The sequence below is a fragment of the Myodes glareolus genome, chromosome 2 (genome assembly GCF_982192425.1).
Source record: "Myodes glareolus chromosome 2, mMyoGla1.1, whole genome shotgun sequence".
Lineage (NCBI taxonomy): Eukaryota > Metazoa > Chordata > Mammalia > Rodentia > Cricetidae > Myodes > Myodes glareolus.
The window spans coordinates 89,698,203-89,724,261 of NC_142027.1; the positions used below are offsets into that span (position 1 = coordinate 89,698,203).

General features: G+C 42.4%; 2 protein-coding genes and 1 long non-coding RNA gene across 13 annotated transcripts in view; 2 read left to right on the forward strand and 1 right to left on the reverse strand.

Moving 5' to 3' along the window:
• LOC125390276 (NEDD4-binding protein 2-like 2) overlaps positions 1 to 13,985 on the reverse strand; it is a 91,683-nt gene extending 77,698 nt beyond the window's left edge. For 3 of the 7 annotated variants that reach the window (XM_085685237.2, XM_048419213.3, XM_085685241.1), the window contains exons 1-3: positions 13,833 to 13,985; positions 11,121 to 12,355; positions 2,341 to 2,465 (exon numbers count right to left, since the gene is read on the reverse strand). In XM_085685237.2, the coding sequence (XP_085541363.2) occupies positions 2,341 to 2,465; positions 11,121 to 12,355; positions 13,833 to 13,970 (1,498 nt within the window). In that variant the 5' untranslated portion in view covers positions 13,971 to 13,985. Of the gene's footprint in view, positions 1 to 2,340; positions 2,466 to 11,120; positions 12,356 to 12,819; positions 13,411 to 13,511; positions 13,650 to 13,832 lie in introns of those variants that run through there. The other 4 variants (XM_085685238.2, XM_085685239.2, XR_015000513.1 and 1 more) reach the window with 4 other exon arrangements.
• LOC125390289 (uncharacterized) lies at positions 13,945 to 15,375 on the forward strand. The gene is made up of 3 exons (XR_007228693.3): positions 13,945 to 14,080; positions 14,275 to 14,467; positions 14,870 to 15,375. It is a non-coding gene; the product is annotated as an uncharacterized LOC125390289 (long non-coding RNA).
• Positions 15,376 to 21,872: 6,497 nt separating this feature from the next.
• Positions 21,873 to 26,059, forward strand: part of Pds5b (PDS5 cohesin associated factor B) — a 151,172-nt gene continuing 146,985 nt past the window's right edge. For all 5 annotated transcript variants that reach the window (XM_085685243.2, XM_085685244.2, XM_085685247.2 and 2 more), the window contains exon 1: positions 21,873 to 21,975. The gene's annotated coding sequence lies outside the window, so the exon portion shown is untranslated. The remainder of the gene's footprint in view (positions 21,976 to 26,059) is intronic.

A 26,059-nucleotide genomic window follows, 5' to 3' on the forward strand; every position in this document is an offset into this window, starting at 1 on the left:
CCTTACAGTTCAGCTAGCCTGGAGTACAGTGCAGCAACAGAAACAAGGGAGACTCTGCCTCAAAACAAGATGGAAGGAGAGAATCACTCCTGAAAAAGCTGTTCTTCGATCTACACACACTGAGCACAAATGCACCTGCCCTCACACACACAAACACATACACAATAAATAAAGATGTAGAGAAAAAGAGAGAGAGAGAAAAAGGGAATTTAAAGTGATGTTTTTGAATGTTAGTATAAAAGAAAGGCATTACCAACAAGTAAAATGTCATATATCAAGTAGCTCAATACCACAGTTCAGCTGTTTTTTGGAGACTTCCTAGAATCATGATCTCAAATATGTGACTGATGAGAATGCAACCTAAACTCTATTCCAGAGTCATCTCGACCACGAGGGAAGAATCCCCTCACAGTGAGCCATTTGTTAATGACAGCAGTATATGTATACCTCTGGGATATTAGACAAGAAAATTAATTTCAGAAAAATTATCAAAGTTGAATGCAAAGATGGAAAGTTTTTCAATATACAGAATTCAAACCACTAAATTCAACATAACATAATGAGGCATGTCCAACCTGCATTTCATAGACCGTATGTGGCTGAGAATCATCAGGGTTTGTGGCTCAATTCAAAATTTTAAACTCACTTAAAAATCATGAGACACTTTTCGCAAGTTTTGTTTTGTTTGTAACTAGATTGAACAGTTCTCAAGACTGAACATTGCAGAGAACAGCATTGTTTATGGTGTAAAGGGGAAATGTCTCCCATGGTCTCACATATTTGAATCCCCTACTGGTAGTAATACCATTCTGGAAGGCTGAGTTACTGTTAAGAGGTGGGGCAAGGCTGGAGGAAATGGGTCCTTTAACTTCTACAGTAGATACTCTGTGACCAGCTGCATCGTGTTCTTGTGAGACCTTCTCTGCCATGTATCCTTTCTTAAACTGTGAGCCAAAATAAAACTGTCTTTAAACTGCTTCTTGCAGGGCATTGAGTCTCAGCACCAAGGAGTATAAATAAGGTACGTTTAAGAATGGCAGATCCTAGAGACTAGTTAATACTTTACTCAATGAGCCATGATGTCAACCCAAAAGTATGGGTTTTTTTTCTTTTTAAATGATTTATTTTATGTGCGTTTGTGTTTTGCCTACACGTCTCTGTATAAGGGTGTGAAATCACTTGGAGATGGATTGCAGACAGTTGTGAGCTGTCATGTGGGTGCTGGGACCTGAACCCTGAGCCTCTGGCAGAACAGGCAGTGTTCTTAACCGCTGAGCTATCTCTCCAGCCCCCAAAAATAGGCCTTTAAAAGTAATTTAGAGCAAATGACATTTTTAGATAGTTCTAGATCTAATTATTTAACACACACACACACACACACACACACACACACACCTGGAGCTAGAGAGATGGCTCATCTGTTATGAGAACTCACTGCTCTTCTGGAGGATGCAGGTTTAAGTCCCTGCACCCACGTGGTGGTTCACAATTGCTTGTAACTCCGGTTACAGAGATCTATATCCAAGTGTAAAACACCTTTATACATCAAAAAATATTTTTAATGAAAATATTTTAAAGGCTCATTTTTTTGTTTTTGGTTTGTTTTTCCGAGACAGGGTTTCTCTGTGTAACAACCCTAGCTGTCCTAGATCTAGCTTATAGACCAAGCTGGCCTCGAACAAACAGAGATGTGCCTGCCTCTGCCTCCCAAGTGCTGGGAGTAAAGGCGTGCGTGACTGCTCTGCAAAGGTCCAGTTTTTAGTCCTCATTCTAAACCAAACCAAAGCAGAATTCCTAGGGCTGAGCCCCAAGGTCGAACCCTCTTTTAAAGAAGGGGAGGATTCCCACCTGATTCAAATGGTCTATCAAGATTGAGACCACTATTTATGGTGGAAAGAAACTGACCCATGTGTTCTAAAATTGAAGTATTTGATAAAGTTCTCATAACATAGTACCAATGAGGAAAACTAATACAGGCATTTTATTAAGATTTAAAGACACTAGCATCATATGGGGTGCAAACGGCTTTCGGAATACAAAAGTATCAGAGTTCTTAAAATTATTCATAAAGTGCAAAAAAGAAAGCGTATTAAAATGTCCCCCACCTGTATTTTATCAGCTTATATTGGTATACTGTCTGCAGTTCATCCCACTTTATCTAAGTTCACCGATTCTCACAATCTTTACCTGAGATGGCAAATACAATTACTATCATGTCTTACATAAGACTCTGGGTTATTAACAGTCTGTCAAAGTCACTCAGCCAGTAAAAGTCTAAGTCAAAATAAAACCCAGGTATGACTCAATACTCCATCCTAGGAGCCTTGGCCCAAAACAAACCTCTGCTCTGGTTCCAGTCATGGGCATCACCAAGTTGATTAACATTGTACCTGTACCCATCTTGATGATGAAAATAGTCATCAGTGCTGAACACGATGCCATCGCGACTCTGACCAAGCAGAATTCTGTTAACAAAAGAAACCATAAGATCTATGACTAGATAAAGGAATCACGGGACAAGTTAGCACTGGACACCTGGTATTGACTCCTTAAGGACACTGTAGACAGAAGAGCAGAGGAGCTAATTCTTTCAGATCGTCAAGATTCTAAACATCACTTCATATTTCACTCTATCCAACTATAGATATGAAAACCTTAAATCAGCATTTGTACTGCGACTTTAAACAACCATGCATTGCTTCCCAAATAACTCAGCTAACAATTATGCATGTTTTAGCTTTCTGTGAACTGGTACTGAAAGCCTAGAACTGTCTCTCTCTAGTACAAGTAACCCAAAAACCAAGAAAGATTAAGTAAGCAATCCATCTGGGAAAACCATATTTGATCCAAGACAGCTTTCACAAACTCATTTCCACTAATCACAAACATAGATGATCAACATGTGAGAGGAAGAAATAGCCTAAAAAAACATAACATGGCAAACAACCCGTGATTCTCCAAAGTATAATAAATTTTAGAGACTGGTACATTAAATCACTGTACACTGAACAAAAATTTCTCAGATCAGATCAGTAATAACTAAGTTCTGCTTTGGGGGAAAAAAGATACCACCTTACAATGATATACAGTAAGTGGGGATATGGAGACAGAAAGACAAACAGTAGAAAGTGAAAAGAATTCAGAATCCTAGACTACCAGATCTAATCTAACCATTTTAGCTATTCCATCACAGTATTTTTTCATAAACAAACAAAAAAAAAAGGAAACCAAATCCATTCTACTTACCTTGGCCTGTGCAAGTAATTTACATGACATAAACTGGAAGGACAGTGTTACTTTTATAATTATAGATGTTCCCTGGTATTAGAAAGGGAGAGACACTATCCTGGTGGTGGTGGCACACACCTTTAATCCTAGCACTTAAAGAAACAAGTGGATCTCTGTGAATTTGAGGTCTGCTGGTCTACAGAGCACGTTCAGCACAGGCTCCAAAGCTACACAGAGAAACCCTGCCCCGATTAGAAAGAAAGAAAGAAAGAAAGAAAGAAAGAAAGACAGACAGACAGACAGACAGACAGACAGACAGACAGACAGACAGACAGACTGCGATTATGTGTGTTTATATATGTGCTCTTTCTAGGCCAGAAAATTAGAAAAGGATCATGAGAGGATAGAGATCTTAAGGGAGGGAGAGGGGAAAAAGCACCATAATACCTGTGAAAAGGAAGCAGGAGAACTATGAGGAAGGGAGGAAAGCAGGTGGGTGGCGTGAGGCGTGAACAATTATGTATGAGATACCACAATGAAACTGATAGTTTGTATGTTAGCTTAGAAAGCCTGATTTCAAAAAAAAACTACAAAAGATTTCTAAGTATTTTGTGAATGTAAGAAAAATTAAAGAGTTAAATGATGGAGTTGCAGAGACAGTTCAGTCGTTAAGATCTGTCAGTGCTCTTGCAGAAGGCTCAGGTTCAATTCCCAGCACCCACATGTCAGTTGACAACTATGTATGAGTCCAGTTCCAGGGAACCCAATGCCTTTTTCTGACCTCCAAGGGCACCAGGCATGCTCACACAGGCAAAACACTTAACAAATAAAAAATTTAAAAATCTAAAAATTTTTTAATCAAAATTAAAATATTAGCATTCTAAACCAGAGCTCAATCACTCAAAATGAGATTTTGATTGTAACTTACCATATAATAGCTAATTATACTAAACAGTACCAGAATCCAGACTGTCATCATTCCTAAAGTCATGCTTTTATTTGGTTCTGTAACCTATTAACTGGTGGTTTTTAAGATGCTAATAATACCACTGTGCTTAAGAAATGGTTTAAGTTCTCCAAGTTAAAAGAACAGGAAAACAGTAGTCCACTTTTATCGTTAAACTAGTACAACAGAAAAACATGAACAATCTCCCTGAAGACTTTTTAAAATCTATTAAGCATGAGTAACTGTTGAGCCTGACAAGGCATTTTCTACCCAGACAACAGGAAGTGTGCATGCATCCTCTTCAAACTACACAACTATCTCAGGTTTGAAGCTCACTTCAGAAAATTCAAAAAGTGCTCATGAACCTAGTGGAATGGACACTCTATCAAGCATCTGAACCAAAAATAAGAGCAGTAATTTCAAAATTCTTATATTCGGAATTATCGGGTCTTCTAAATGAAGTCTCAAAATGTTAATATCTTGGAACTTAGTAAATCAAACAATTAATTAAGCGCTATCAGTGGCCATCTGAGCCAGTTTCTCAAAAGAGCTATCTTTTGAGAACTTACCCTGCCTCACATATATCTATGATCTCATTCAATTCGCAAAACCCTGACAATCCGGTACTGAACAAGTTCAGGAAAGAAGATAAATACAGAAGTTCAGCCAGTGGAGTTTAATATGCAGCAAGGAGCAAGAGCTATGAAATGAAATTCTCAGTGCTGGACACAGAATACCTCTGACTCCCAAAGCCATGGCCTACAATGATCCTGGCTCATCCTCCCCAGGATGGTTCTGAATGAATTTATTCCTAGCTTTAAAGTTTCAGGGCAGTCATGATACCTACACAGTAAGTTTTAAAGAGTTCTAGGCCAGACAGGGCTAGTAACCTAAACAACTAAAACAAACAAAACTAAGTGAATCTGGCACAAGCTGAGCCCCTGGTGCAGGAGCGCTGTACCCAAGTGCTTCAGGACCTACCTAATTTTCTTAGGTAAAACTTAAGGAACTTAAGACCAGACTAGAGACAGGTATCTCCTGAGTTCAATTAAGACCACTCTCTTCCAAAGAAAGGTAGGAATAAAAATCTCATCACTTTCAAACAGTGCTTTTAATCCCTACAGTTACTGTTACTATAGGATCCAAAAACAACCAGAGCTCATTAGCTTGCAGTTTTGAAGGTTAGCAGTCCAAAATCCCTTCTATTGACCTGTCTTTCCCTATGTTCTAGAGAACGTTGTCTTTCCTAGTTTCTGTAGGTTAGGCACACTCATTATCTTGGTTTGTGGGGCCTTTGACCATTAGTATAAAGTGAGCAATATGGGGTCTTCTCTCTGATCTCTGCTTCCTATGTTTCTATCTGTGATCTTCCTTCCTGCCACCTTCATATGGAGAAGCTTGTAATTACACTGGGCCCTCACAGGATAATTATATCATCTCAAATATTTAGCCTCAAGTACTCTTTACCTCAGAAAGTAACACACATAGCACTTTACCACACTAAATGGTTTAAATAAAAATGTTAAACCAGCCAGGTGGTTTAATCCCAGCACTTGTATGAGGTATGAGAGGCAGGTGGATCTCTGTGAGTTCAAGGTCAGTCTGATCTACAAAGGGAGTTCCAGGGCAGACAGAGCTACAGAGAAACCTTCTCTGGGGGAAAAAACAAAACAAAACAAAACAAAAACAACAACACACACATACACATTAACACCAAAAGCTGTTTTTTCAAATTCTTTGTTTTTTTTTATTTCCTAGATGGTAAATTGCTAGGTATTTTTAGCAGCTCTTTACTCTTTATTTATTATGTATACACCACTCTACCAGAAGAGGGCACAAGATCTCATTATAGATGGTTGTGAGCCACCACGTGGTTGTTGGGAATTGAACTCTAGACCTCTTGAAGAGCAACCAGGGCCCTTAACCTGAGTCATTTCTTCAGCCATTGCTCTTTACTCTTTAGCAAGTAAAAAGATAGTGTGTGTGTGTGTGTGTGTGTGTGTGTGTGTGTGTGTGTGCGCGTGTGTGTATGTATGTGTGTTGGGGGAGGCACACATGGCATGTGAGTTCCAGGGATCAAATTCCGGTCATTATGCTTGACAGCAGGTGCCATCTTGTTACATATTTCTTCAATCCATATTTTGTCTAGATATTTTTTTAAAAGATTTATTTTATGTATATGAGGGCTCTATCTGCATACGTGCCTTTATGACAGAAGAGGGCACCATATCCCACTATGAATTGCTGTGAGTCACCATGTTGCTAGGAATTGAACTTAGGTTCTCTAGAAGAATAGCCAGTGCTCTTAACCACTGAGACATCTCTCCAGCCCCCTTTCAGATTATTTTTTTTTATTTTACTCTTTTATCTATTTTGTAGTTATTTTTTGAATGGCATAAGCCAGAAGGCAGAGTTTTAAATATTTTTCTCATAAATCTATCAAATATATACTATTACCACTACTAAACATTTTCCCAACTATTTGAAAATACCCAGTTTACAAGTAAGTATGCAGCATTTACATCGTATTGGTATTTTAAGGAATTCAGAGATCATTTAAGTACAATGTAGGAATATATGTATAAAGCATATACAAATGTGATACCCTTTTATTCAAGGACTTAAGTATCGAAGAGTACTGTACAGGAGCCGACAACCAACTCACCTAAGTACTAAGGGACAATGGCATAGTCTCATGCTTTAGAATCCTCAGCAAAAGCTAGACAGGGTGTTGCAAGCAGGAAATTGACAAGTTTTAGCACACCCTGTACTACGTAGTGAGACTTTGAATGAATGAATGAGGTCATCATCAAATGTGCAGGCCACTCATCATGTTGGAGAGTGTATGGTTGGAAAAAATAGGCAAGTTTTGAAGTTACCTCTAGAAGTCTAAAGTTCTAACTCTAGCACTTTTAAGAGATGGCATGAAGTTAAGTTTACTAAACCATTCTACATCCTCACTTGTATAATTATTATCTATCTCCTCTCAGGGCAGTAGGCTCCACAAACAGACATTGAACAAATTGCAGCTGCTGTTGCCAAGTTTGGTTCTCTGCTTACAGTACTGAATAAATTTGAAATACAAAACATATATTGTACAATTTCTATATAATTGTTATAATTTACCTTAAAAATACTTTATAGCACAGATAATCAAACCATTTGGATGATTTAATCTATAGCCTAAGCAGCTGCCTAATTAGAGAAATTATATCCCTTGCTAACTAAGCAAGGACTAGTCTCCAAATGGAGTGCAAGCTGTTACAAATATTTCAACCTCCTTTTATCTCTGATAAAACACATTTTGTTGATGAGATTGATGGCTTGTTTCTGAAAATATACTCACACATGAAATCAACAGAGTAAAAGATATTAAATAGATAACGTATTTTAAACCCATTCCTTTTTCCTTTACATGATTTAGTAAAAGAACTTTGATCTACATTCTACCTTCTGTAAAAGAATCAAACAAACAAACAAACAAACAAACACCCACTCAAGACTTTGTCCCTAAATGGATCTATGTCCAAACACTAGGTCAGAGTACTCTTGTTTGGCTAAGAACAACTACAATAGTAACAAAATGGCTAAGAACAACTACAACAGTAACAAAATTCTATTTCAAATGTCCTTAAATTCTGCCTCAAATGAACCTACTGAAGTGCTGTCAGGTAGCCTGGAAAGGCAGAACCTCCACTTTAACATACCTACAATCGTTGTATGAAATGTGTTTCTCTTGCTTAGTCCTAAGTATTTAAAGTCAGTATCTATTAGAATTTAGTCTAATACTTTCATTAAAAGATAGTAGCAAGGCAAGTGTAGTGATTCATACCTATAATCCCAGCACTCAGAGTATCCTAAATTTGAGGCCAGCCTCTGTCTGCTACAGGGCAAATTTCAGGCAAGCCTGCGATTCCTTGAAAGACCCTTCATCAAAAAACCAGAGGCTAGGGATGAAGCTCAGCAAGAGAATGCTTGCACAGCACGCACAAAGCTCAGGTTCTATCCCCAGCCGACCCCACAATCAAATAGTAATAATAAATAATCAAAATTTTAACAAGCAGGTGGCAGAGTTTCCCAGAAACAACTAGCCCTTGCCTTCTTATAACTAAAATAGCTTAGGTCAATGATTAAAAAGATAATGCTGTCTTGTATAGCTTATACTTAACACAAAGTAGTAAGGGTAAAAGCTATATAAATTCAGAAATTACTAAGGACAAAATAGATAAATGAAAGTCTCAAAATGTTATGGTATATGTCTACAATCCCAACACTTGGGGAAGCTGAAGCACCAGAGAGCAGGAGTTCCAGAACAGCCAGAGCTTCTCAGTGGGCTACAGGACATGCTGGACTACACAGTAAGTTCCGAAAGAAAGAAAACAAACAGGAGGCATTTAAAGCAGCATTATATAAGCCACTGTACATCAGCAGGAGCAAACAAATGCAAACAGGTACAGAGGTGGTGAAATAAGGACTAAACTAAGAAGAATGGGGCTCATGATCAAACGTAAACTAATTTAGTTCTCCAAAGGAGTAGCGCTCTAAACAATTCTTTACTCTTTTCTTTCTTCAAACCTTGTTTTGAAAGCTAACACTCCTATGAAGCTCTTTCTCACCATAAGAGTATATAGTTTTACATTTGATGCCAAATGACCCAAGGATTAATGAAGGAGTCAAGCCAGGTGTAGTGGCACACATCATTAATCCCAGCATTGAGAGGCAGTGAGTTTGAGATCAACCTAACCTATATTAGTGAGTTCTAGGACAGCCTAGGGCTACATAGAAACCCTGTCTCAAAACACTAAAACCAAACCAAATACCACCCCCAAAATCAACTAGAAGGGGAGGCTGTCTTCATTAAACAACATCCATCAATCTAAAGAGATACTCGTGTGTTTGTGTGTGTTTTCTTATCTGTTTAACCAAGCTCCGCGAAGGGAAAAATCACACACAGAAGAACATATGGAGTAGATACTAAAAATGAAGGCTGGGACACTGAGATGTACACACGTAAATATAGTAGATGGATAAATAGAATTTTCAAGCCTTTTAAAAATGAAAACATAGGGGGAAAGCACATTATCATTTTGATCTCTTATAATATTTCAGTTCCAGGGGAGGGAGGGGTTTGATTTTTAATAGTAGTTTCTGTTAACCTCTAGGCTTTGCTCCTATAAAATGAAAAACAATTCATTTCACAACCTTTTCTATGTCAAAGTATCTCTAAACAGAAAATTGTGACACAAATGGCACTTGCTATTAAGTACCCACTTAGGGGAGTGTTCTCACCTCTCCTAGAACTTGGTACCTAGCCCAGACTGGCCTTGAATCTGGGATCTTGCCTTGGTCTCCTGAATAGATGATAACTGCTGCATCTTTCCACTCAAGTGTTCTACCTTTTCTTCAAGCAAATACCCACAGGTATAATCACCTCTATCTAATCTCTCAGGTCTTTCTTTTGAGATTCTACTGCATTCCATTCTAATATTCTCCAATATGTTCTCTTAATTTTATTTTTCTATATTCAGTTATAGCTAGTAGACCTATTTTATCCAATTTCCAACTCTCAACTATTTTCTCCAATATAGTCTAAATCCAGAACACTGTCTGTTTGTAAGACAATAATTTCATATTTGTAAGCCTCGATTTCATATCTCTACAAAACCTTCACAGAAATATCATGAATCAATTAACACAGTTTAAAATCTTGCTTGAAAATCTATACTACAAACTGAATTTGTTTTTGTCTAAAGAAGTTTTATTTATTTAGACCATATTACAAGTAAATATAAATCTAAATATCTGTAAGTTCTTCAAATACTAGCTTTCATCCAAAGATATTATTTTTTACTTTTCCTATATAAACTACAAGAAAAATATTTTGTAATAAAAACACCAACAGTTCTAACACCACATTCAGGGTGTTCAATTCAACACATTAAAAATTTTAAAACTAGCAATTCAGTCCCACGTGGCTGAAGAGAGACGGCTCAATGGCTAAGAGCACTGACTGCTCTTTCTTAAGACCCAGGCTCAATTCCCAGCACTCACACGGAGGCTCACAATTATCTGTCAGTCAAGTTCCAGGGGATCTGAAGACCTTTTCTGGCCTCTGGGAAGTGGTGCACAGATACACATGTAAATAAAACATCCATACACAAAAAAATTAATTTTTTTTAAATCGCTATTCCAGCCAGGCAGTGGTGGTGCAAGCCTTTAATCCCAGCACTTGGGAGGCAGAAGCAGGAGGATCTTTGTGAGTTCGAGGCTAGCCTGGTCTACAAGAGCTAATTCTAGGACATGCTCCAAAGCTACAGAGAAACCGTCTCAAAAAAAAAAAAATTGCTATCCTAAATAAGGTACTGAAATGGCATAGTGCTTAACACATTCAAGAGCCCCAATTGGTTTTTCAAATTCTAAGAAAATAAATATCCGCCATTCTATTAATGAGCAGCAAAACTTGCCCAACAACATAATGAAAAAGTACCAAAGCCCAGACCTTCTAGTACCTAGTCTAGCTTTACTTGAATAGCCGACTTACACAGCCTAGCCAAGTTGGGTTTTTTTTTTTTGGAGACAGTTTCTCTGTAACAGACCCTAGCTATCCTGGAACTAGTTCTGTAGACCAGGCTGGCCTTGAACTCACAGAGATCCTCCTGCTTCTGCCTCCCGAGTGCTGGGGTTAATGGCGTGCGCCATCACTGCCCGTCCCTAGCCAAGTTCTTACGTAGCACTGCTTGTTGCTGTTTCAGTTATAGTGTTTTTTAAAGCTCTTAAAAGAAGCTAAATATATATACATCAGTTCTCCCTTTCAAAGTATTTCCAGTCAGATAAAACTCCCAAATACAGCATACAAATTTTCTACTAGGAATATGCAAATGTTTATCACTAATAACTCATTTAAGTAATGAAATCATCAAGTATTCACTTAATATCCTTTACTTACCGAGACAACGTTGTTTTTCCAGACCCAGGGAGGCCTCGCAAAAGAATAAGTAATTTCTGCAATTTATTTAACTTCTCTTCTGGAAACCACTGGTTCACAAACCTGTCTGTTCCAGTGTGCTCTTCCATGGAAGGATCTCTCCAGCACTCTCTCATTTCACTGAAACCGTTACTCACACTTTCATCTTGTCCACTGTAGCCATCTCTAAAGGGATGAACATTACTGCTAGTCACACCATAGTTAGTATACTCATCGTTCTGTTCAAAAGTCAAACTGCTCCAGCTACCCTGACAACTGTCCACGTAACACCCACTTGGCACCTGAAAGTCCTCTTGCCCATGGAAAATATTTGGTGGTGGATTTAGTGGGGCATTGAATCGTTGAATATTAAAATGGTAATTAAAACTGGGAAGAGGAGGACCATGAGGTATGACGAAAGGATGTACTGCCTGCCATTCAGGCCTGAAGGAAGGGAATGAAGTCTCACAAAAAGTAGGCATCAGTTGTTCGTCACAGGGATATTGGCCTGGTTCATCCTCCAGGTACCACTGGTAATCGCAATGTGACTGGAGAGCATTACTGAGATCCTTCTTTGCTTCCTCAGAGTTTAAGGTATCACAGGCCTGGCCCTTAGGAATAATTTTTTCCTGGGAAGGTTCTGGGACCTCACTACTGCTTTGTGAAGTATCATTTTCATTTTCTAGCTCTTCAATTTCTTTGTAAAACTGGGATAGTTCCGTGTCAATCTCCAATTTTTTGGAGTTAAGTTTCTGTTTTTCTTCTCGTCTTCTTTTGTCATCTGTTCTATTCAAAGTGTCCATCTCATTCTTCCTTTCCCGGCACTTCTTTTTCTCGGGGGGTTTGTAAATTGGACCTATGAACGCTTTACTTGTGCTATAGATTCCATCGTCCCTGGAGAGTGACGGGGGCTTTCCGTCCTGCAAAGCTTGTGACTCAGTGGATTCAACACTTCCTAGTTTATTATCAGGCAGCTCCTTAGGCGTCAAGGCATCTGGAGTTCTGGCTTTGTCTTCCGGAGGACGTCTTCTGAAGTTAATGGTGGCCACTGGGACCCTATTATTTCTGGTTTTCTCTTGGGGTTTGTGACGATCAGGACCACCTTGACGGGAGAAAACACAATCACCTGCAGCTGACTTCAGTTTCTTACAGCACGATTCCCTTGTTAGATCTTTTCCAGGGCCCAAAAACTTAGCTTCAATTTCACTATAAGGCATCTGAAGAGTAAAGCACACAAATATTAGATCATATTTTTAAAAACTTAAACCAATTTTTTTTTCACAAGGAATTTTAGAAAAAAGAATTTGTGACATAAGCATTTAATAATTACAGTCAAACTGCAATTTTATAACCACTTATTTTAAGTCATAACAATAATTTACAGGAGGAGTCTTACTGTAATACCATTCAAAAATACATGTGCACTTCATTTTTTTTTTTTTTGGAGGCCCAGAAGATGAGCTCGTGACCTCATGCATACTAAACGAACACTCTACTGCAGAGCTACATCCTACCCCCCTTTTCATGCTGAGACAGCGTCTCACTAAACTGACAAGTGTGGCTTTGAAATCTCTCCGAAGAGCTCAGGGACGCCTTAACTGTCCATGGTCCTGAGTAGCTAAGATTACAGGCCCGTGCAGCCAGTCCCATCTTTAAACAGTTCATTCCAGAGTGTAAGCACCTGAGTTTGGAAACTGAGTCCCTATCTCGTGTGGATAGATACATAACTGGCATTTGTTTCCAAACTGGCTAAGATCCACTGCATCATGAATCCCTCGCTGTTTGGAAATCTCTTTGTCTTTTGGAGTAGTGGGTTCAGCTTCCAAGCTTCCATCCCCTCGGCATTCACACTAGACGAACTAAATTGCAGTCTTTGTAGAGTAGCCTAGGCTACACAGTTAAGTTCAAGGCCAGTCTGCACCACACGAGACCCATCAATAAGTTAATTAAAGTTAAATTTCTCTTGACAAGCAGTGTCTCAAACCTGTAATCTACCAATAAGCGACTTCAGGCCATGACCGGCCGACTACACAGTTGGGTTCCAAAGCATCCTGGCCTACCGAGTGACACTGTGTCTACAAAACAAAACACAACTTGGCTTCTCTTGTAATTTCCTTGAACCCTTAAGAAGCCAAAACTCTCGTTTTGGTCAGTACTTCATTCACCCGCTCTTGGACTCCAAACCCAAAGCCCACAAACTAAAGCCGTAAGCAGACAGGCCATTAGGAGAGCCGAAGGAAGCTCCAACCGCATATCGAGAATGCCATTCTCCCGGAAACAGCCCTCGCCTCACTCCCATCTTCCCGTTTCCTCATTCAAACGTCACAGACACCCGAGGAAGCGCAAGGGGTACGCGAACACCCAGTACCCGACCTGGGCCTCAAGGCCTCCCGAGCGCTAGGCCTGGCCGGAGGCTCCCCGGCTTCTCCGTCCCTAAGGAAGGCAACAAACAGGGCCCCGTCTAGACTCTGCGGCGGCCTCCAACGCTGAAGTTCTCTCCGGGCTTCCCCGCTCACAGTCAGAAGCAGGAGTCAAGCCAAGGGTGAAAACTTGAGTTGTTCGCATCAGACGAAACCGGAAGCACCTCCCTCACCTACACTGGGGCGTCTGCTCCTCAAACCACAGTTCTGCACGTACTTCCACCCAGTCCCGCAAAACAAAACAAAACAAAACAACTTCCGTAAAGATACGAACCTCCGAAAAAGTGAAAGACCGTCTCAGACGCAACCACAAAATCGAGCTTGAGAGATGCGGTGCTGGAGCAGCTCCATACGCAAGATGGCCGCCACCACTCGTATTTCCCATGCAGAGCCGCGGGATCGCGCCAGGCATTGTGGGAATTGAAGTCCAGCGTTTCCTGCGATGCTCGTTTTCATCATGGCACCAAGACTCGGTCTTCCAGAGTCCATTGCGTGACGTATGCGCTCAATTGGCAACAAAAGGTAGGCGCAGGCTTGTTCCCCGCCCTGGAGTGGGGAAGTTATTTAAAGAAACACCAACTTTGACCAAAAAAATCAGGGACCGTCTCTCTGGCGTTCTCCACTAAGGAAAAAGAACAATAGTATTTGGCGCCCCCAGGTGGATGCTCAAGCCCCTCGCAGAGGGATAATAATAGCTTTCTGTTTTTTCCCCCCAGGAAACAAAAGAATCAACCTACGTTTCAAAGGAGAAAACATTTTGTACTGCAGAGTTGGATTACAATGGTTTCTAAGAAACGCTACCAAGTATATTTAAGCTCCTGCACTTCTGTTAAAGGACTGCCTGTACCTCATAACCCTGTAACAAAGAGGTGACGCTTGGAGCAAAATTATAAAGTATCTTACTTGCAGGTAAGAAAACGGTTATGTAAATGTGTGTTGAATTAAAAATAAATACCTACCAACCAACCAATGACTAGCTTCAATTATGGGCCTTGTTTTTTTCTCTTTTTCACTACTATTAAACTGCCCCACTCCCCCCCCCCCCAATTTTTCATTTGGGTCTCCACAAGGAAATTGGCTGTTTCTTCATATTTGGATAATTCTTGACTCCAACACAATAATGTTTTATAGATATAATAGCTAAAAAGCACAAGGTAGGATATTTACATCAGAATACTTAACACCATTGTGACCCAGAGGGCTCACAATCTTCCTGAAACACAATTTCCACTGCCACCTTTGTTGCCTCATGTTTAGCTTCAGGTTATTCATCTTTTTTTTTCTTTAATAAGCACTTACTTTATTTCATAGGTTTAAGTGTTTTACCTGCATGGATATATCTGCACGATGTGTGCCTTCAGTGCCCAGGGAAGCAAGAAGAGGCAGGATCTCATAGAGCCCAAGCTAACTTCAGATTCCCTGTAAGCAAGGAGGCTGATGGAATTCCTGATTCTCCTGCTGGGACTATGGGCCTACATCACCATGCCTGCCCTAAGAAACGTGTGTTTGTTTGTTTGTTGACATTCATGTTGATATCATATCATTGTAATATCTTACATTTTGACAGCATATTGATTGCTTGGATTTAGAGATGGAATGAAAGGTTAAATAGCAGAAATACTTTTCTCTCTTTTAGGGGTTGAACCCAGCACCCTCTACATGATGGGCTGGCAGTTTTCTACTACCATATCTCTGGGCCAGTATTCAGTCACATATTTGGGTCCAGGGGATTGAACTCAGGCTATCTCTGCTTAGCAGCAAGTGTGTTTCACTGAGCCATCTTGTCTTGCCAAATAAAATTCCAAAGATGAAGCTTGCATGGACTTCTTGTGTTAGTCCATCTAGATTGTCTATCTTTCATTTTTAAATGAAAAAGGTTTCATTAGAAACCCTTGGGGCTGGAGAAATGGCTCAGTGGTTAAGAGCACTGACTGTTCTTCCAGAGGACCCAGGTTCAATTCCCAGCACCCATGTGGCAGCTCACAACTGTCTATAATTTCAGTTCCAGAGTACCTGATACCCATGGCAAAACACAAATGCACATAAAATAAATAATTTTTTAAAAAAAGAAACCCTTTTCTAATATTTAAAAATATTCTGTGTAATAGAAAGTTCAAGGTCAGTCAATGAATTTATTGTTTAGTGGGAACCTCGCTTCTGGAAGACAGACTTCATATTCTAGCTGTGTCTCTTCATGTGACAGAAAAAACGGCATCCTCGTCTAAATTTGGGGGGGGGGGACGACACACACGCAGACCTGTGCATGTATGTAAGCACATTCCGTGACCCTTGTGTCAGAGGGCATTTGTCAGGAGTGGTTCCTTTTCCAGCCTGCTTTGGTGCAGGGTGTCTCTTGCTGCACTGCTGTCCTATGTATTCCGAGCTAGTCGGCCTGTAAGCTGCTGACTGATTCTCCTGTGTGCATGGCCCATCTCGTTGTCAAACTGCCAGGAGTACATATGTGTGCCAGCTCGTCCAGATTCCTATCCTGGCTTCTGGGGATGGAACTCGGGTCATCAATCAGGCCCCGCACTTTTCTTTTTTAAAGATTCATTCATGCATTCATTTATTATGAATACAGTGTTCTGTCTGCATGTATGCCTGCAGGCCATAAGAGGGCACCAGATCTCATTGCAGATGGTTGGGAGCCACCATGTGATTGCTGGAAATTGAACTCAGGACCTCAGGAAGAGCAGCCAGCGCTTTTCACGGCTGAGTCATCGCTGCAGCTCAACGCGTAGCCCAGGCTGGCCTTGAACTCATGATACTCCTGCGTCCATTTCCTTCAGCAAATCCTATCTGTGTGCGCTACCACAACCGACCCCACACTTCTTTTCAGAGCTCAATCTCATCCATGTGGACTCTACGATAAAATTTATTGCCTTTAATACTATAAGTTGGTGATTACGCTTTGAATATGAATGGGAATCTAGACCATAACATCTCTGCCCAGAGATGAAAGGATCCAATGAACCACCAAAGCAGAGTGAGGTCTCAAGTGACAAGTGTCATGAAGAACCCCAGGAGGGGTACTCAAGTGACGGGGCAGTATGGTTGACACTGTTGTTGAGAGTGATGAGTGCTAGAAAGGTCAGAGTATGGAGGCGAGGGTGACAAAGGCCACGCTTAAGAGCATCCTAGAAAGAGAGAAAACCCATTCACTTCATGAAGCAAAGAAAAGCTGTGACCAGTGTCTTTGCCCTGGTTGTCTCTAATCCCTATTTCTACCCTTCAGTTTTGAAGAATCTGGTGGAGTATTCTAGAAGGTAACTATTGTCTCTTCGGCACATCGATACCTCTGCACCCCTAGAGCCCCCTTATGCCCCATCATCCCACGGCAGCTGGAAACAATGCCAGGCTATTTATGCTCCTTTAATACCCACTGACTTTTTTTCCCTGCAGAGCTAAGAATTGAACCTGGAATCTCAAGCATGGCAGGCAAGCCGTCTGCCATGAGCCTTATATTCCACCCCGACTGACATCTGACATCTTGTCACATGTTTGGTATTCATAAAAGGATATTGCTGCCCCATTCTGTTTATGCTTATTATAGAGCACCATAAGCTGAGAGCGTCCTCTGAATATAAACACTCTTATTTGGTTTGTCTTTTTTTATTTTATTGATATTTATTGAGCTCTACATTTTTCTCTGCTCCTCACCCTGTCTCTCTCCTCCTCCTTTCAATCTTCCCCCCAAAGTCCCCATGCTCCCAATTTACTCAGGAGATCTTGTCTTTTTATACTTTCTATATCCCATGTAGATTAGATCTATGTAAGTCTCTCTTAGGGTCCACATTGTTGTCTAAGTTCTCTGGGACTGTGGTTGGTAGGCTGGCTTTCTTTATGTTTAAAAACCACCTATGAGTGAGTACATGTGATAATTGTCTTTCTGTGTCTGGGTTACCTCACTCAAAATTATGTTTTCTTGTTCCATCCATTTTCCTCTAAAATTCGAGCTGTAGTTATTTTTTTCTGCTGTGTAGTACTCCATTGTGTAAATGTACCACATTTTTCTTATCCATTCTTCGGTCAAGGGGCATTTAGGTTGTTTCCAGGTTCTGGCTATGACAAACAAAGCTGCTATGAACATGGTTGAGCACATGTCCTTGCTAGCACTTCCATTCCTTCCCTGCATTGGAGCCGACTTCTTTGGGATTCCAGCATCTACAGAAGACCAGCTGAGATAGCCAGTCTTGTGGGACTGAGCAACTACTACATTCTTGGACTCTCCATTTGTAGCCAGCCATGGTTGGATTAGCTTGATTGCAATCTTTAAATCATTCCAATCAATTCCCCCTTTATATTCACACATACATAGATTCATTCTATAAGTTCTGTGACGCTAGAGAACCTTGCCGAATATAACATATTACTTACTGTAGATGGAAGTTTCTGTCCCACCTGGTCCTGCAGTTGTTCAGTCCCAAAGAAACACACAGAGCCTTTTTATTAACTATAAGCTGTTTGGCTTATTAGCTCAGGCTTATTAGTAACTAGCTCTTACAACTTAAATTCACCCATAATTCTTGTCTATCTTTAGCCAATTGGCTTGGTACCTTTCCTCTGTAAGGCATTCTCATCTTGCTTCCTCTGCATCTGGCTGATGACTAACTCTCTGCCTTTCCTCTTCTCAGAGTTCTCCTAGTCTGGTTTCCCCACTTATACTTCCTACCTTGATACTGGTCGATCAGCATTTTATTAAACCAATACGAGTGACAAGTCTTTACAGTGTACAAGAGCATTATCCCACAGCAACTTACAATTCACAATATATAGCAGTCTGATGTCATTTTGTACAATCTATTACTGATATTTTCAGAACTACTACAGCATATTTCAGAAGTTTCAGTTGCTGTAATCTATATTCATAAATGATGAGCATTTTTATAGATCATGCCAGAAACTGTTCTAAATGTATTTTATATTTGATTCAATCTCCTTTAGGTAGTGCTCACCTCGTTGGCTAGTTTGTTTTATGTGCCCCATCTGCCTTTCCCAACATCTACATTGTGAACTCAAGTGCCCAGAAAAAAAAAAAGAAAAAACAAAAACAAAAAGAAATGATGGCTATCATTTAAAGGTTCTAAAAGGGGCTGGGTGCGGTAACACCCCTCCCTTAGTCCCATTATTCAAGAGGCAGAGGCAGGCAGATCTCTATGAGTTCCCAGCCTGATCAACATAGTGTTTCAAGCCAGCCAAGGCTACATAGCGAGACCCTCTTTCAAAACAAAAACCAAACCAAACTAACAAAAAACTCAAAACCTAGAAACAAAACCAAGAACTCAAACGCGCTATTGAGGCAACCTGATTGAGGCAATTCTGGGCCATGATCCCTCATGTTTGGATTAGAATAAACAATCATTTCTTTTAGGCAAGGTAATGGTTTTACATTTTTATTTTGAGACTGGAGCGATGGCTCAGAGTTTCAGAGAACTGGCAGTTCTTGCAGCGAACCTGGGATTGTTTCCCAGGAGCCATGAGGTACAGTAACTGTCTGTAACTCCAGTTCCAGGGGGTCTGGCGCTCCCTGCTGGCCTCCACAGGCACTAGGTGTGCATGCAGTACCTGAACATACATGCAGGTGAGCTCTTCCATGTGTAAAAATAAATACATCCTTAAAAAAATAAAATCTGACAGTTTCACACATTATCCTCTTTCTTCCCTTTCCTGCCACTGAGTTTCTCTCTCCAGACACTTCTACCTCTCACTTGCTTGTCATTAGGGTGCTCGCGTGTGCGTGTGTGTGTGTGTGTGTGTGTGTTCTGTGAAAGGGGGAACCACCTAAGGTTATGATTAAGAATCTAACCAGCATGGCTGGAGAGATGGCTCAGTGGTTAAGAGCATTGCCTACTCTTCCAAAGGTCCTGAGTTCAATTCCCAGCAACCACATGGTGGCTCACAACCATCTGTAACGACATCTGGTACCCTCTTCTGGTCTGCAGACATACACACGTAAAGAATAGTGTATACATAATAAATAAATATTTTTTAAAAAAGAATCTAACCAGAAAATAAAAGTGTTGAAATAAGAAAATTATTTGATATATTCTAAACGTTAAAGAAAATCTATAAAGTACAAATGGCTGCAGAGACAGGAAAAAACCTACTTTTTGTTTTTCTTTAAAGTTCAATTTTTTAAAATTTTATTTTATGTATTTGCAGTGGCCAAAAGAGGGCATCAGATTCTCTGAAACTGGAGTTAGAGGCAGCTGTGAGGCACTATGTGGGTGCTGGGAATTGAACCCAGGTCCTTTGCAAGAGCAGCCAGTGCTCTTAACCACTGAGTCATCTTTACAGTACAATTTTAAATATTGTGTTTTGCTGGCATGTAAGTTTGCAAGCGGTACTCAAGACGGCTAGAAGAGGGTGTAGGGTCCCCTGGAACTGAAGTTACTGATGGTTGTGAACCACCACGTGGTGCAGGGAATGCAACCCAGCAAGAGCAGCAAGTGCTATTATCCACCGAGCTATTAGCCCTGGCTTTTGTTTCCCTTTAGCACATACTGTATTCTTTGTTGTTGTTGTTGTTTTTCTTTTTGTTTGTTTGTTTTTCAAGACAGGGTTTCTCTGTAGCTTTGGAGCCTGTTCTGGAAGTCCTGGAACTCACGCTGGTAGACCAGGCTGGCCTTGAACTCACAGAGATCCATCCGCCTCTGCCTCTCAAGTGTTGGGATTAAATGTGTGGCACCACGCCCACCCAACTCTTTCAAAGAGCCAGAGATTTTTTTTTTTAATATTTACGTAGATCTCCTATTCTGTCCTTGCGGGAAACTTTGAAGTTGTACAGGAAACATTCCAAGTCTTAGTGGATGCGTAAAATGGGTAGAAACCTGTAGTTGTGGCTATCAAAACAGTGGATGGTGAGGACAAGCAGAGGTGGCCCTGGAGCCCGCTGAGGGAGGAAATGAGGTGTGAATATCTGAAGGCTCTTGGTCTTTATGGCTCTTCCTTCCTAGCAAATAACCTTGGCTTATAGCCCTGCATTGCCTATCTTTTGTTTGGAATGCTCAATATCCTAGCATAAGCTCCTGATTCACCTTTTGTTTTTTCACTGTGGAAACAAACCCTGTGAAATTGTCCTAGGACCCTCCACTTGGCAGCAGGACAAGAGGAGAGCAGCTGGTCAGCCTTGGCAGGGCCCAGGGGGTAAAGAAACATCCATCCTAGCCCACCCTGCCACAGCTGCAACAAGGAGACCAGAAACGGCAAGAGTGGGTGGACAAAACTCATTTTCTGAACGGTGTCTTTGTGGCCTTTAAACCCCCCCTCCCCCGCTCCATAAGGGGAGTTTTGTAAGCCACAAGATGCTTTGTTACATGTTGAACACTGGATCCCTAGGTCAGTCACCTAACCAGGAGCCAAGTCGACATTCATGCTCATTTCATATACCCAAGATCCGTGCTGCATCCCAGGACTAAAGACTTTGCACAAGGTGTCGCACATCTTTAATTCCAGCGTTTGGGTGGTAGGGGCAGGAGGTTTGAACCCAGCCTGGGTTACACAGTGATTTTCAATCCAGTCAGGACTTCATAGTGAGACCCTGTTCTCAAATAAAATAATATGCGTACTTTTTGTCCCCTGGGAGGTGGGTGGTGGTGGTGGTGGTGGTGGTGGCGGTGGAGGAAAGCCCGGCGCAGGGAATGTGCCAATACCAGGGAGGCAGAGGCAGGCAAATCTCTAACTCGAGGCCAGCCTAGTCTACTTAGTGAGTTCAAGGTCAGCCCGGTGAACACGTGACTGCGTTGTGAGAACCTGTCTAAAAAGAAAAATTGGGCGGTGGTGGCGCAGGCCTTTAATCCCAGGACTAGGGAGGCAGAAGCAGGAGGGTCAGCCTGGTCTACAGAGTGAGTTTCAGGACAGCCAGGGCTACACCGAAAAATCTTGTCTCAAAAAAAAGGGGGGAAGGAGAAAAAAAACCGAAAGCCAGCGGCCTACAGCGATCTATAGATTTCCCGCCAAAGCCTTAGCGGCAGTGCAAGCGCTGAGAACGCACTGACAGCTGCCTGTCTCTCTGCTGCCAGGGAGACGGCTGCGGCCGCGCGGGCAGGGCGGAGCCTGCGCGTGCGCGCCGCCTGGCGGGGGGGCGGAGCCCGGAGCGCGGGCTAAGGAGCGCATGCGCGCGCGCCCGGTGCGAGCGGCTGTTCGACCGGCAGGCGGCGCTGAGGACACATGCGCCGCTCTGCCTGCCCCCCGGGCGCCGTCCGCCGCGGTTCGATTGGAGCAGCCGCGGAGCAGCTCTTGGCGCCATTTTGAAGCGGAGAGGAGGAGGAACGGCCTGGACTGGCTGCGGAAGGGGAGGGGGGGGGAGGAGGCGATTGGATGCGGCGGCGGCGGCGGCGGTGGCGGCGGCGGCGGCGAGGGCGGCGGATCCCGGAGAGCGGCGGAGCGCGAGGAGTGTAGGAGCCGGGCAGCCGGAGGTAGGAGCGACTTGGGTAACGGAAAGGGAGCGCCTCTTCCTCGCCTCGGCGCTCCACGCTCCATTTTCCAGCGGGGCGTGCGCGCGTGGAGCCGCCGCCCGCCGAGCCTCGCGTGTCCCGGTGTCCTCGCGGGGCCGCGGTGGGGGCCAGGGCTGGGGCCGGGGGCGGGGAGGCCTCGGGCCGCTGCTCGAGCCGGCCGGGAGTGACCTTTGCGGGGGCCGCCGCCGTACCCCTCCCCTCCCCCTCCCCGCCTCCTCTAGAGAAGCCCCCCGCGCCGCTTCTCCCTTCCGGCTGCTCGGGGGCCGGGCGCGAGGGGTGGCGCGCTCACCGCGCTGCTCGGGAGTCGGGGGAGAGCAGCGAGCCGGCCGAGCGACTCGTCGGGCGAGCGAGGGTGCAGCCCCACGGCGGCGTGGAGGGCGAGCGGTGCGGGCTCGTCCGCCTCTGCACCGTTATTCCACTGACACTTGAAAAGTTTGCGGTCCGGGAGAATCCCTGGCGGCGGCGGCGGCGGCGGCGGCGGCTGTGGGTCTCCTTTTTGTTTTGTTTCGGTTTTTGCTCTTGCACGTTAAAGACTGCTGTTAGCACGTAGTAGCAGGCATGCACCGTGCAGCCGACAGGTGTTTGCAGGACTGACTCTGAACCCCGAAATTGAGCACCTGCTTTTCAGAGCTGCGTGCTATTCCGGTGTGAGCTCCGGAGGGGTTTGAAAGAGGAATGTTCCTCGCAGTCCATCCTCAGGAACCCGACCAAGAGTTAACAACCTCCCCAACCCCCTTTTTGATCTCCAAGAACGCGCCTCTGATACTTGTGTTAGAAACTGACGGCTCCCAGGAGCGGTCTCTCTGTTGGATACTTGTGGAAGCTTTGAATGTAGCGGTTCATTTTGAAGGCTGGTCTAGGGCCCTGAGAGCGTTAGTCTTTAAAAAGTCATGTGTATTTAGATGTAGGAGGTGAGCTGTAGCTAAATCATGATGACTGAAATCTTGAATGGCAGGATAAGCATTGTTCACAACGCGTGCAGATAAGAGTTTCAGGAGAGGATATTTTCTGTGTTAACTCTTGCAGAAGTCAAGTAAAATAGCACAGACTCGGGTTTCGTCTCTTAACCGTGCGGTAGTCATGACAGATGTGTTTGGGGGACAGTAAAATGCATACGTGTGGGGTATGGCAGGTCGCTGTGGAACACTTAATCTTCCATCTCATGGTGACAGCATAAAACAGAACTGGATTTCTAGCGGTGAATTTGGAGGTAAAAGTTACATGATAAGATTAATAAGATAAATTTATTCTCAAAACTTAAATATACAATATTCTTTATGGTACGGGGGTGGGGTAGTATCTCCCTATGGTAGCCCAGACTATCCTGGAGCTGACAATCCTCCTGACCTGATGTGCTGGGATTGCACCGCCCCACCCAGCTCATAAAAGACATCTTGAATCAAAACGTTATTTCTTTGAACTCATATTTGCATATGATGTAAGTGTATATATATGATGTGTTGAAGTTTGCTGCTAAGTAGTAACTTTTTTCCCTTGTGGGGCACATGTTTTCCTCTTAGCTGAACTGTTTGAAGTGTCCCTGATAAGAAGGTAATGCTAGTCTTTTTGCTTGATTTCTTTTTAAAAGAACTGTTGTCTTTTTGGTTGTAGTTTTCATGAGGGTTCATCATTAACTTGCTTTTTCTGCAGCTTTGTTAATGCTTCCCATCGCCTTTAACCGCCTGCTTTGGTTCCCTCTCCCTTTCTTCTCAGCTAGAGGAGAGTATGTGACCATGGTGATTCTGGTCATAAGATGGTGTGTACTCAGGCTGTCTGTACCAGGGTTCTAAGAGCTGTTGATGATCACTGTTTTAGTACTCAAGTTTATCCTGCAGTTCTGTAGCTTTGTTTAACAGAACAGTGTTCTGAGTGCTAGGCTTTGTCAGTCAATTGCTCAGTCTAAGAAAATGACACCTTGTTTTAGACACCTCTTGCCCAAGTGAATGGAGAAGGGCTGGGGTACCTAAACTTTGGGGAGGAAGGGAGTAATTTGAGAGCCGTGTGTTTTCTTCTTCCTCTTGGCACATTTTAAGATTGTCCGTTGGCTCCCAGCGTGCTACTTCTTGGGTCACATTTGCTTAGCATTAAGAGAATTCTCTCTGGTTTACAGATTCTTGGGTGACATATACTGTATACAACACTATAAAAGCGGAAATTTATGTATCTTTTGTAGGCATTAGAAAATTACAGAGAAACCTGAGGGTGGTTGCTAACCTTTTTATGCATGAGAAGTTAGATTCAGAGTATAATGTACCTGAAATTAGTAGGGTCACAGTCATACCAAGTGGGGGCGTGAGCAGTCTTAGAGCTTTGGTAGTTGGTCTGTGTTGCTTTGTTTAGGTCTCACCTGGAACTGACATCATTGGGATACAACACACTTGTCTCCGTCCTGCTCTCGCTTTCCAGTCAGCCATTCAGCAGTGAGAGTAAAGCTCCAAAGTCAACTGTATGTTTGGGACTCTGACTTTAACAACTGCTGTCCAGGGTTCAGTCCACCTAGCTGCTCTCAGAAGATAGCTCTCCTGCAGCCTCTGTGTCCTGGAACTGCTTGCTCTTTCATTGTTTGACACTATGTGACATTTATTTACCAGTTAAAGTTTGTCTGTCTGTCTATTTATATGAATAATAATAGCTTTTAAACTTATAAGCTAAAGTGGTTTGGAAAAGTTCATATTGAGCTTGTTTTGTGACTTTATACACATGCGCGCACGTGTTGTGTAACAGACAGTTTGCCACACAAGTCATTTGTCACTGTCATTTACAACACACATTTTATTTGCTTTGTGTATTCCTGCTTGGCAGAGTCCAGAAATAATTTATTGTAAAAATAAAACAAGTAATTTCCCCAAGAATGTTAACTTTTGGATTTGTGAGACACTATCTCACTCTGTAACCCAGCCCTGTCCTCAAATTCAGCAGTCAACCCTCCCACCTCAGCCTCCTCAGTGCTAGGATTACAGGTGGGAGCCAGCGTGCTTGCTGTTTTCTAAGTTTACTTAAAAGCTGCCAAGTACTTTGCGGTTCTGACGCTTCGGAGAATGAGCCCTTTCCTCATTACTCTTTCATGAACCCCCTGATTTTCACCACTTCCCTCAGTACTTGACAAATACTTTATAATTCTTTCTCACTAATTAGTTCAAAATTAATAAGCTTGCAGCATTGAGAGTCACTGTTTTTCCTGGCACAGATTGTTATGTGCCATGAAAAAATTAAGATAATAAAGCTCAGTGCATAAGAAGTTAATGCTTTAATGCCATCAATCTGAGATATTTAAAAATATCTGTAATAGTTATTGCACTTTTATGATTACACATGAATAGTAAGCAACTGACTTGGTTGAGTTTCATGAAACTGAAAAAGTTATGGAGGACAAACTGAGCAAAGTAAGAAGATATTTTGTGACATCTTTATAATCTGAAAGTACTCCTCTGCTCTCCTGCACCTCTTTTTGAAGAGAGTGCTGTGAACTGATTGAAAATGTATCAATACCATCTTGGTGTCCACTCCATTCTAGGAGTGGTAAAGCAAACAGAAGGAGACTGACCTGTAGCAGTAGGGAGTAATGGTTGGGGACCTCTACCCTTACCCTGCTGCTGATGGGGAGAGACCTTCTTTCTCCCATTGATGAGATGAGGTTGCTGTTCCTGCAGAAGAGTGAAATAGGCCAAGGCTAGGTACTGTAACGTAACTATCATGAGATGTTAGAGTTCCAACAGCTGTCTTGTTAGGTTAGGGCCCTGAAAGGAAAGGAGAGTTGGAGGCAGTAGTATGAAATGTTTGTTTTTCGTCCCCTCTTATTCTGTTGCAAAGGTGATTTTAGGAATTGTAAAGGGATTTTAAAGGAAAAGTCTATATTCCAAAGTATGCCTCTTCCTGAGATTCAGGCAGTTTTAGTTAGCCTTCAGACTTGAGACTGGTTGGGAGTGGAGGTTGGTGCTGGTGTGTGGCTCAGTAGGTAAAGGCTGGTAACCAGGCTTGACAACCTGAGATACACCTCTGGGACACATGTAGGAAGAACCGACTCTGGCAAATTGTCCTCTGATCG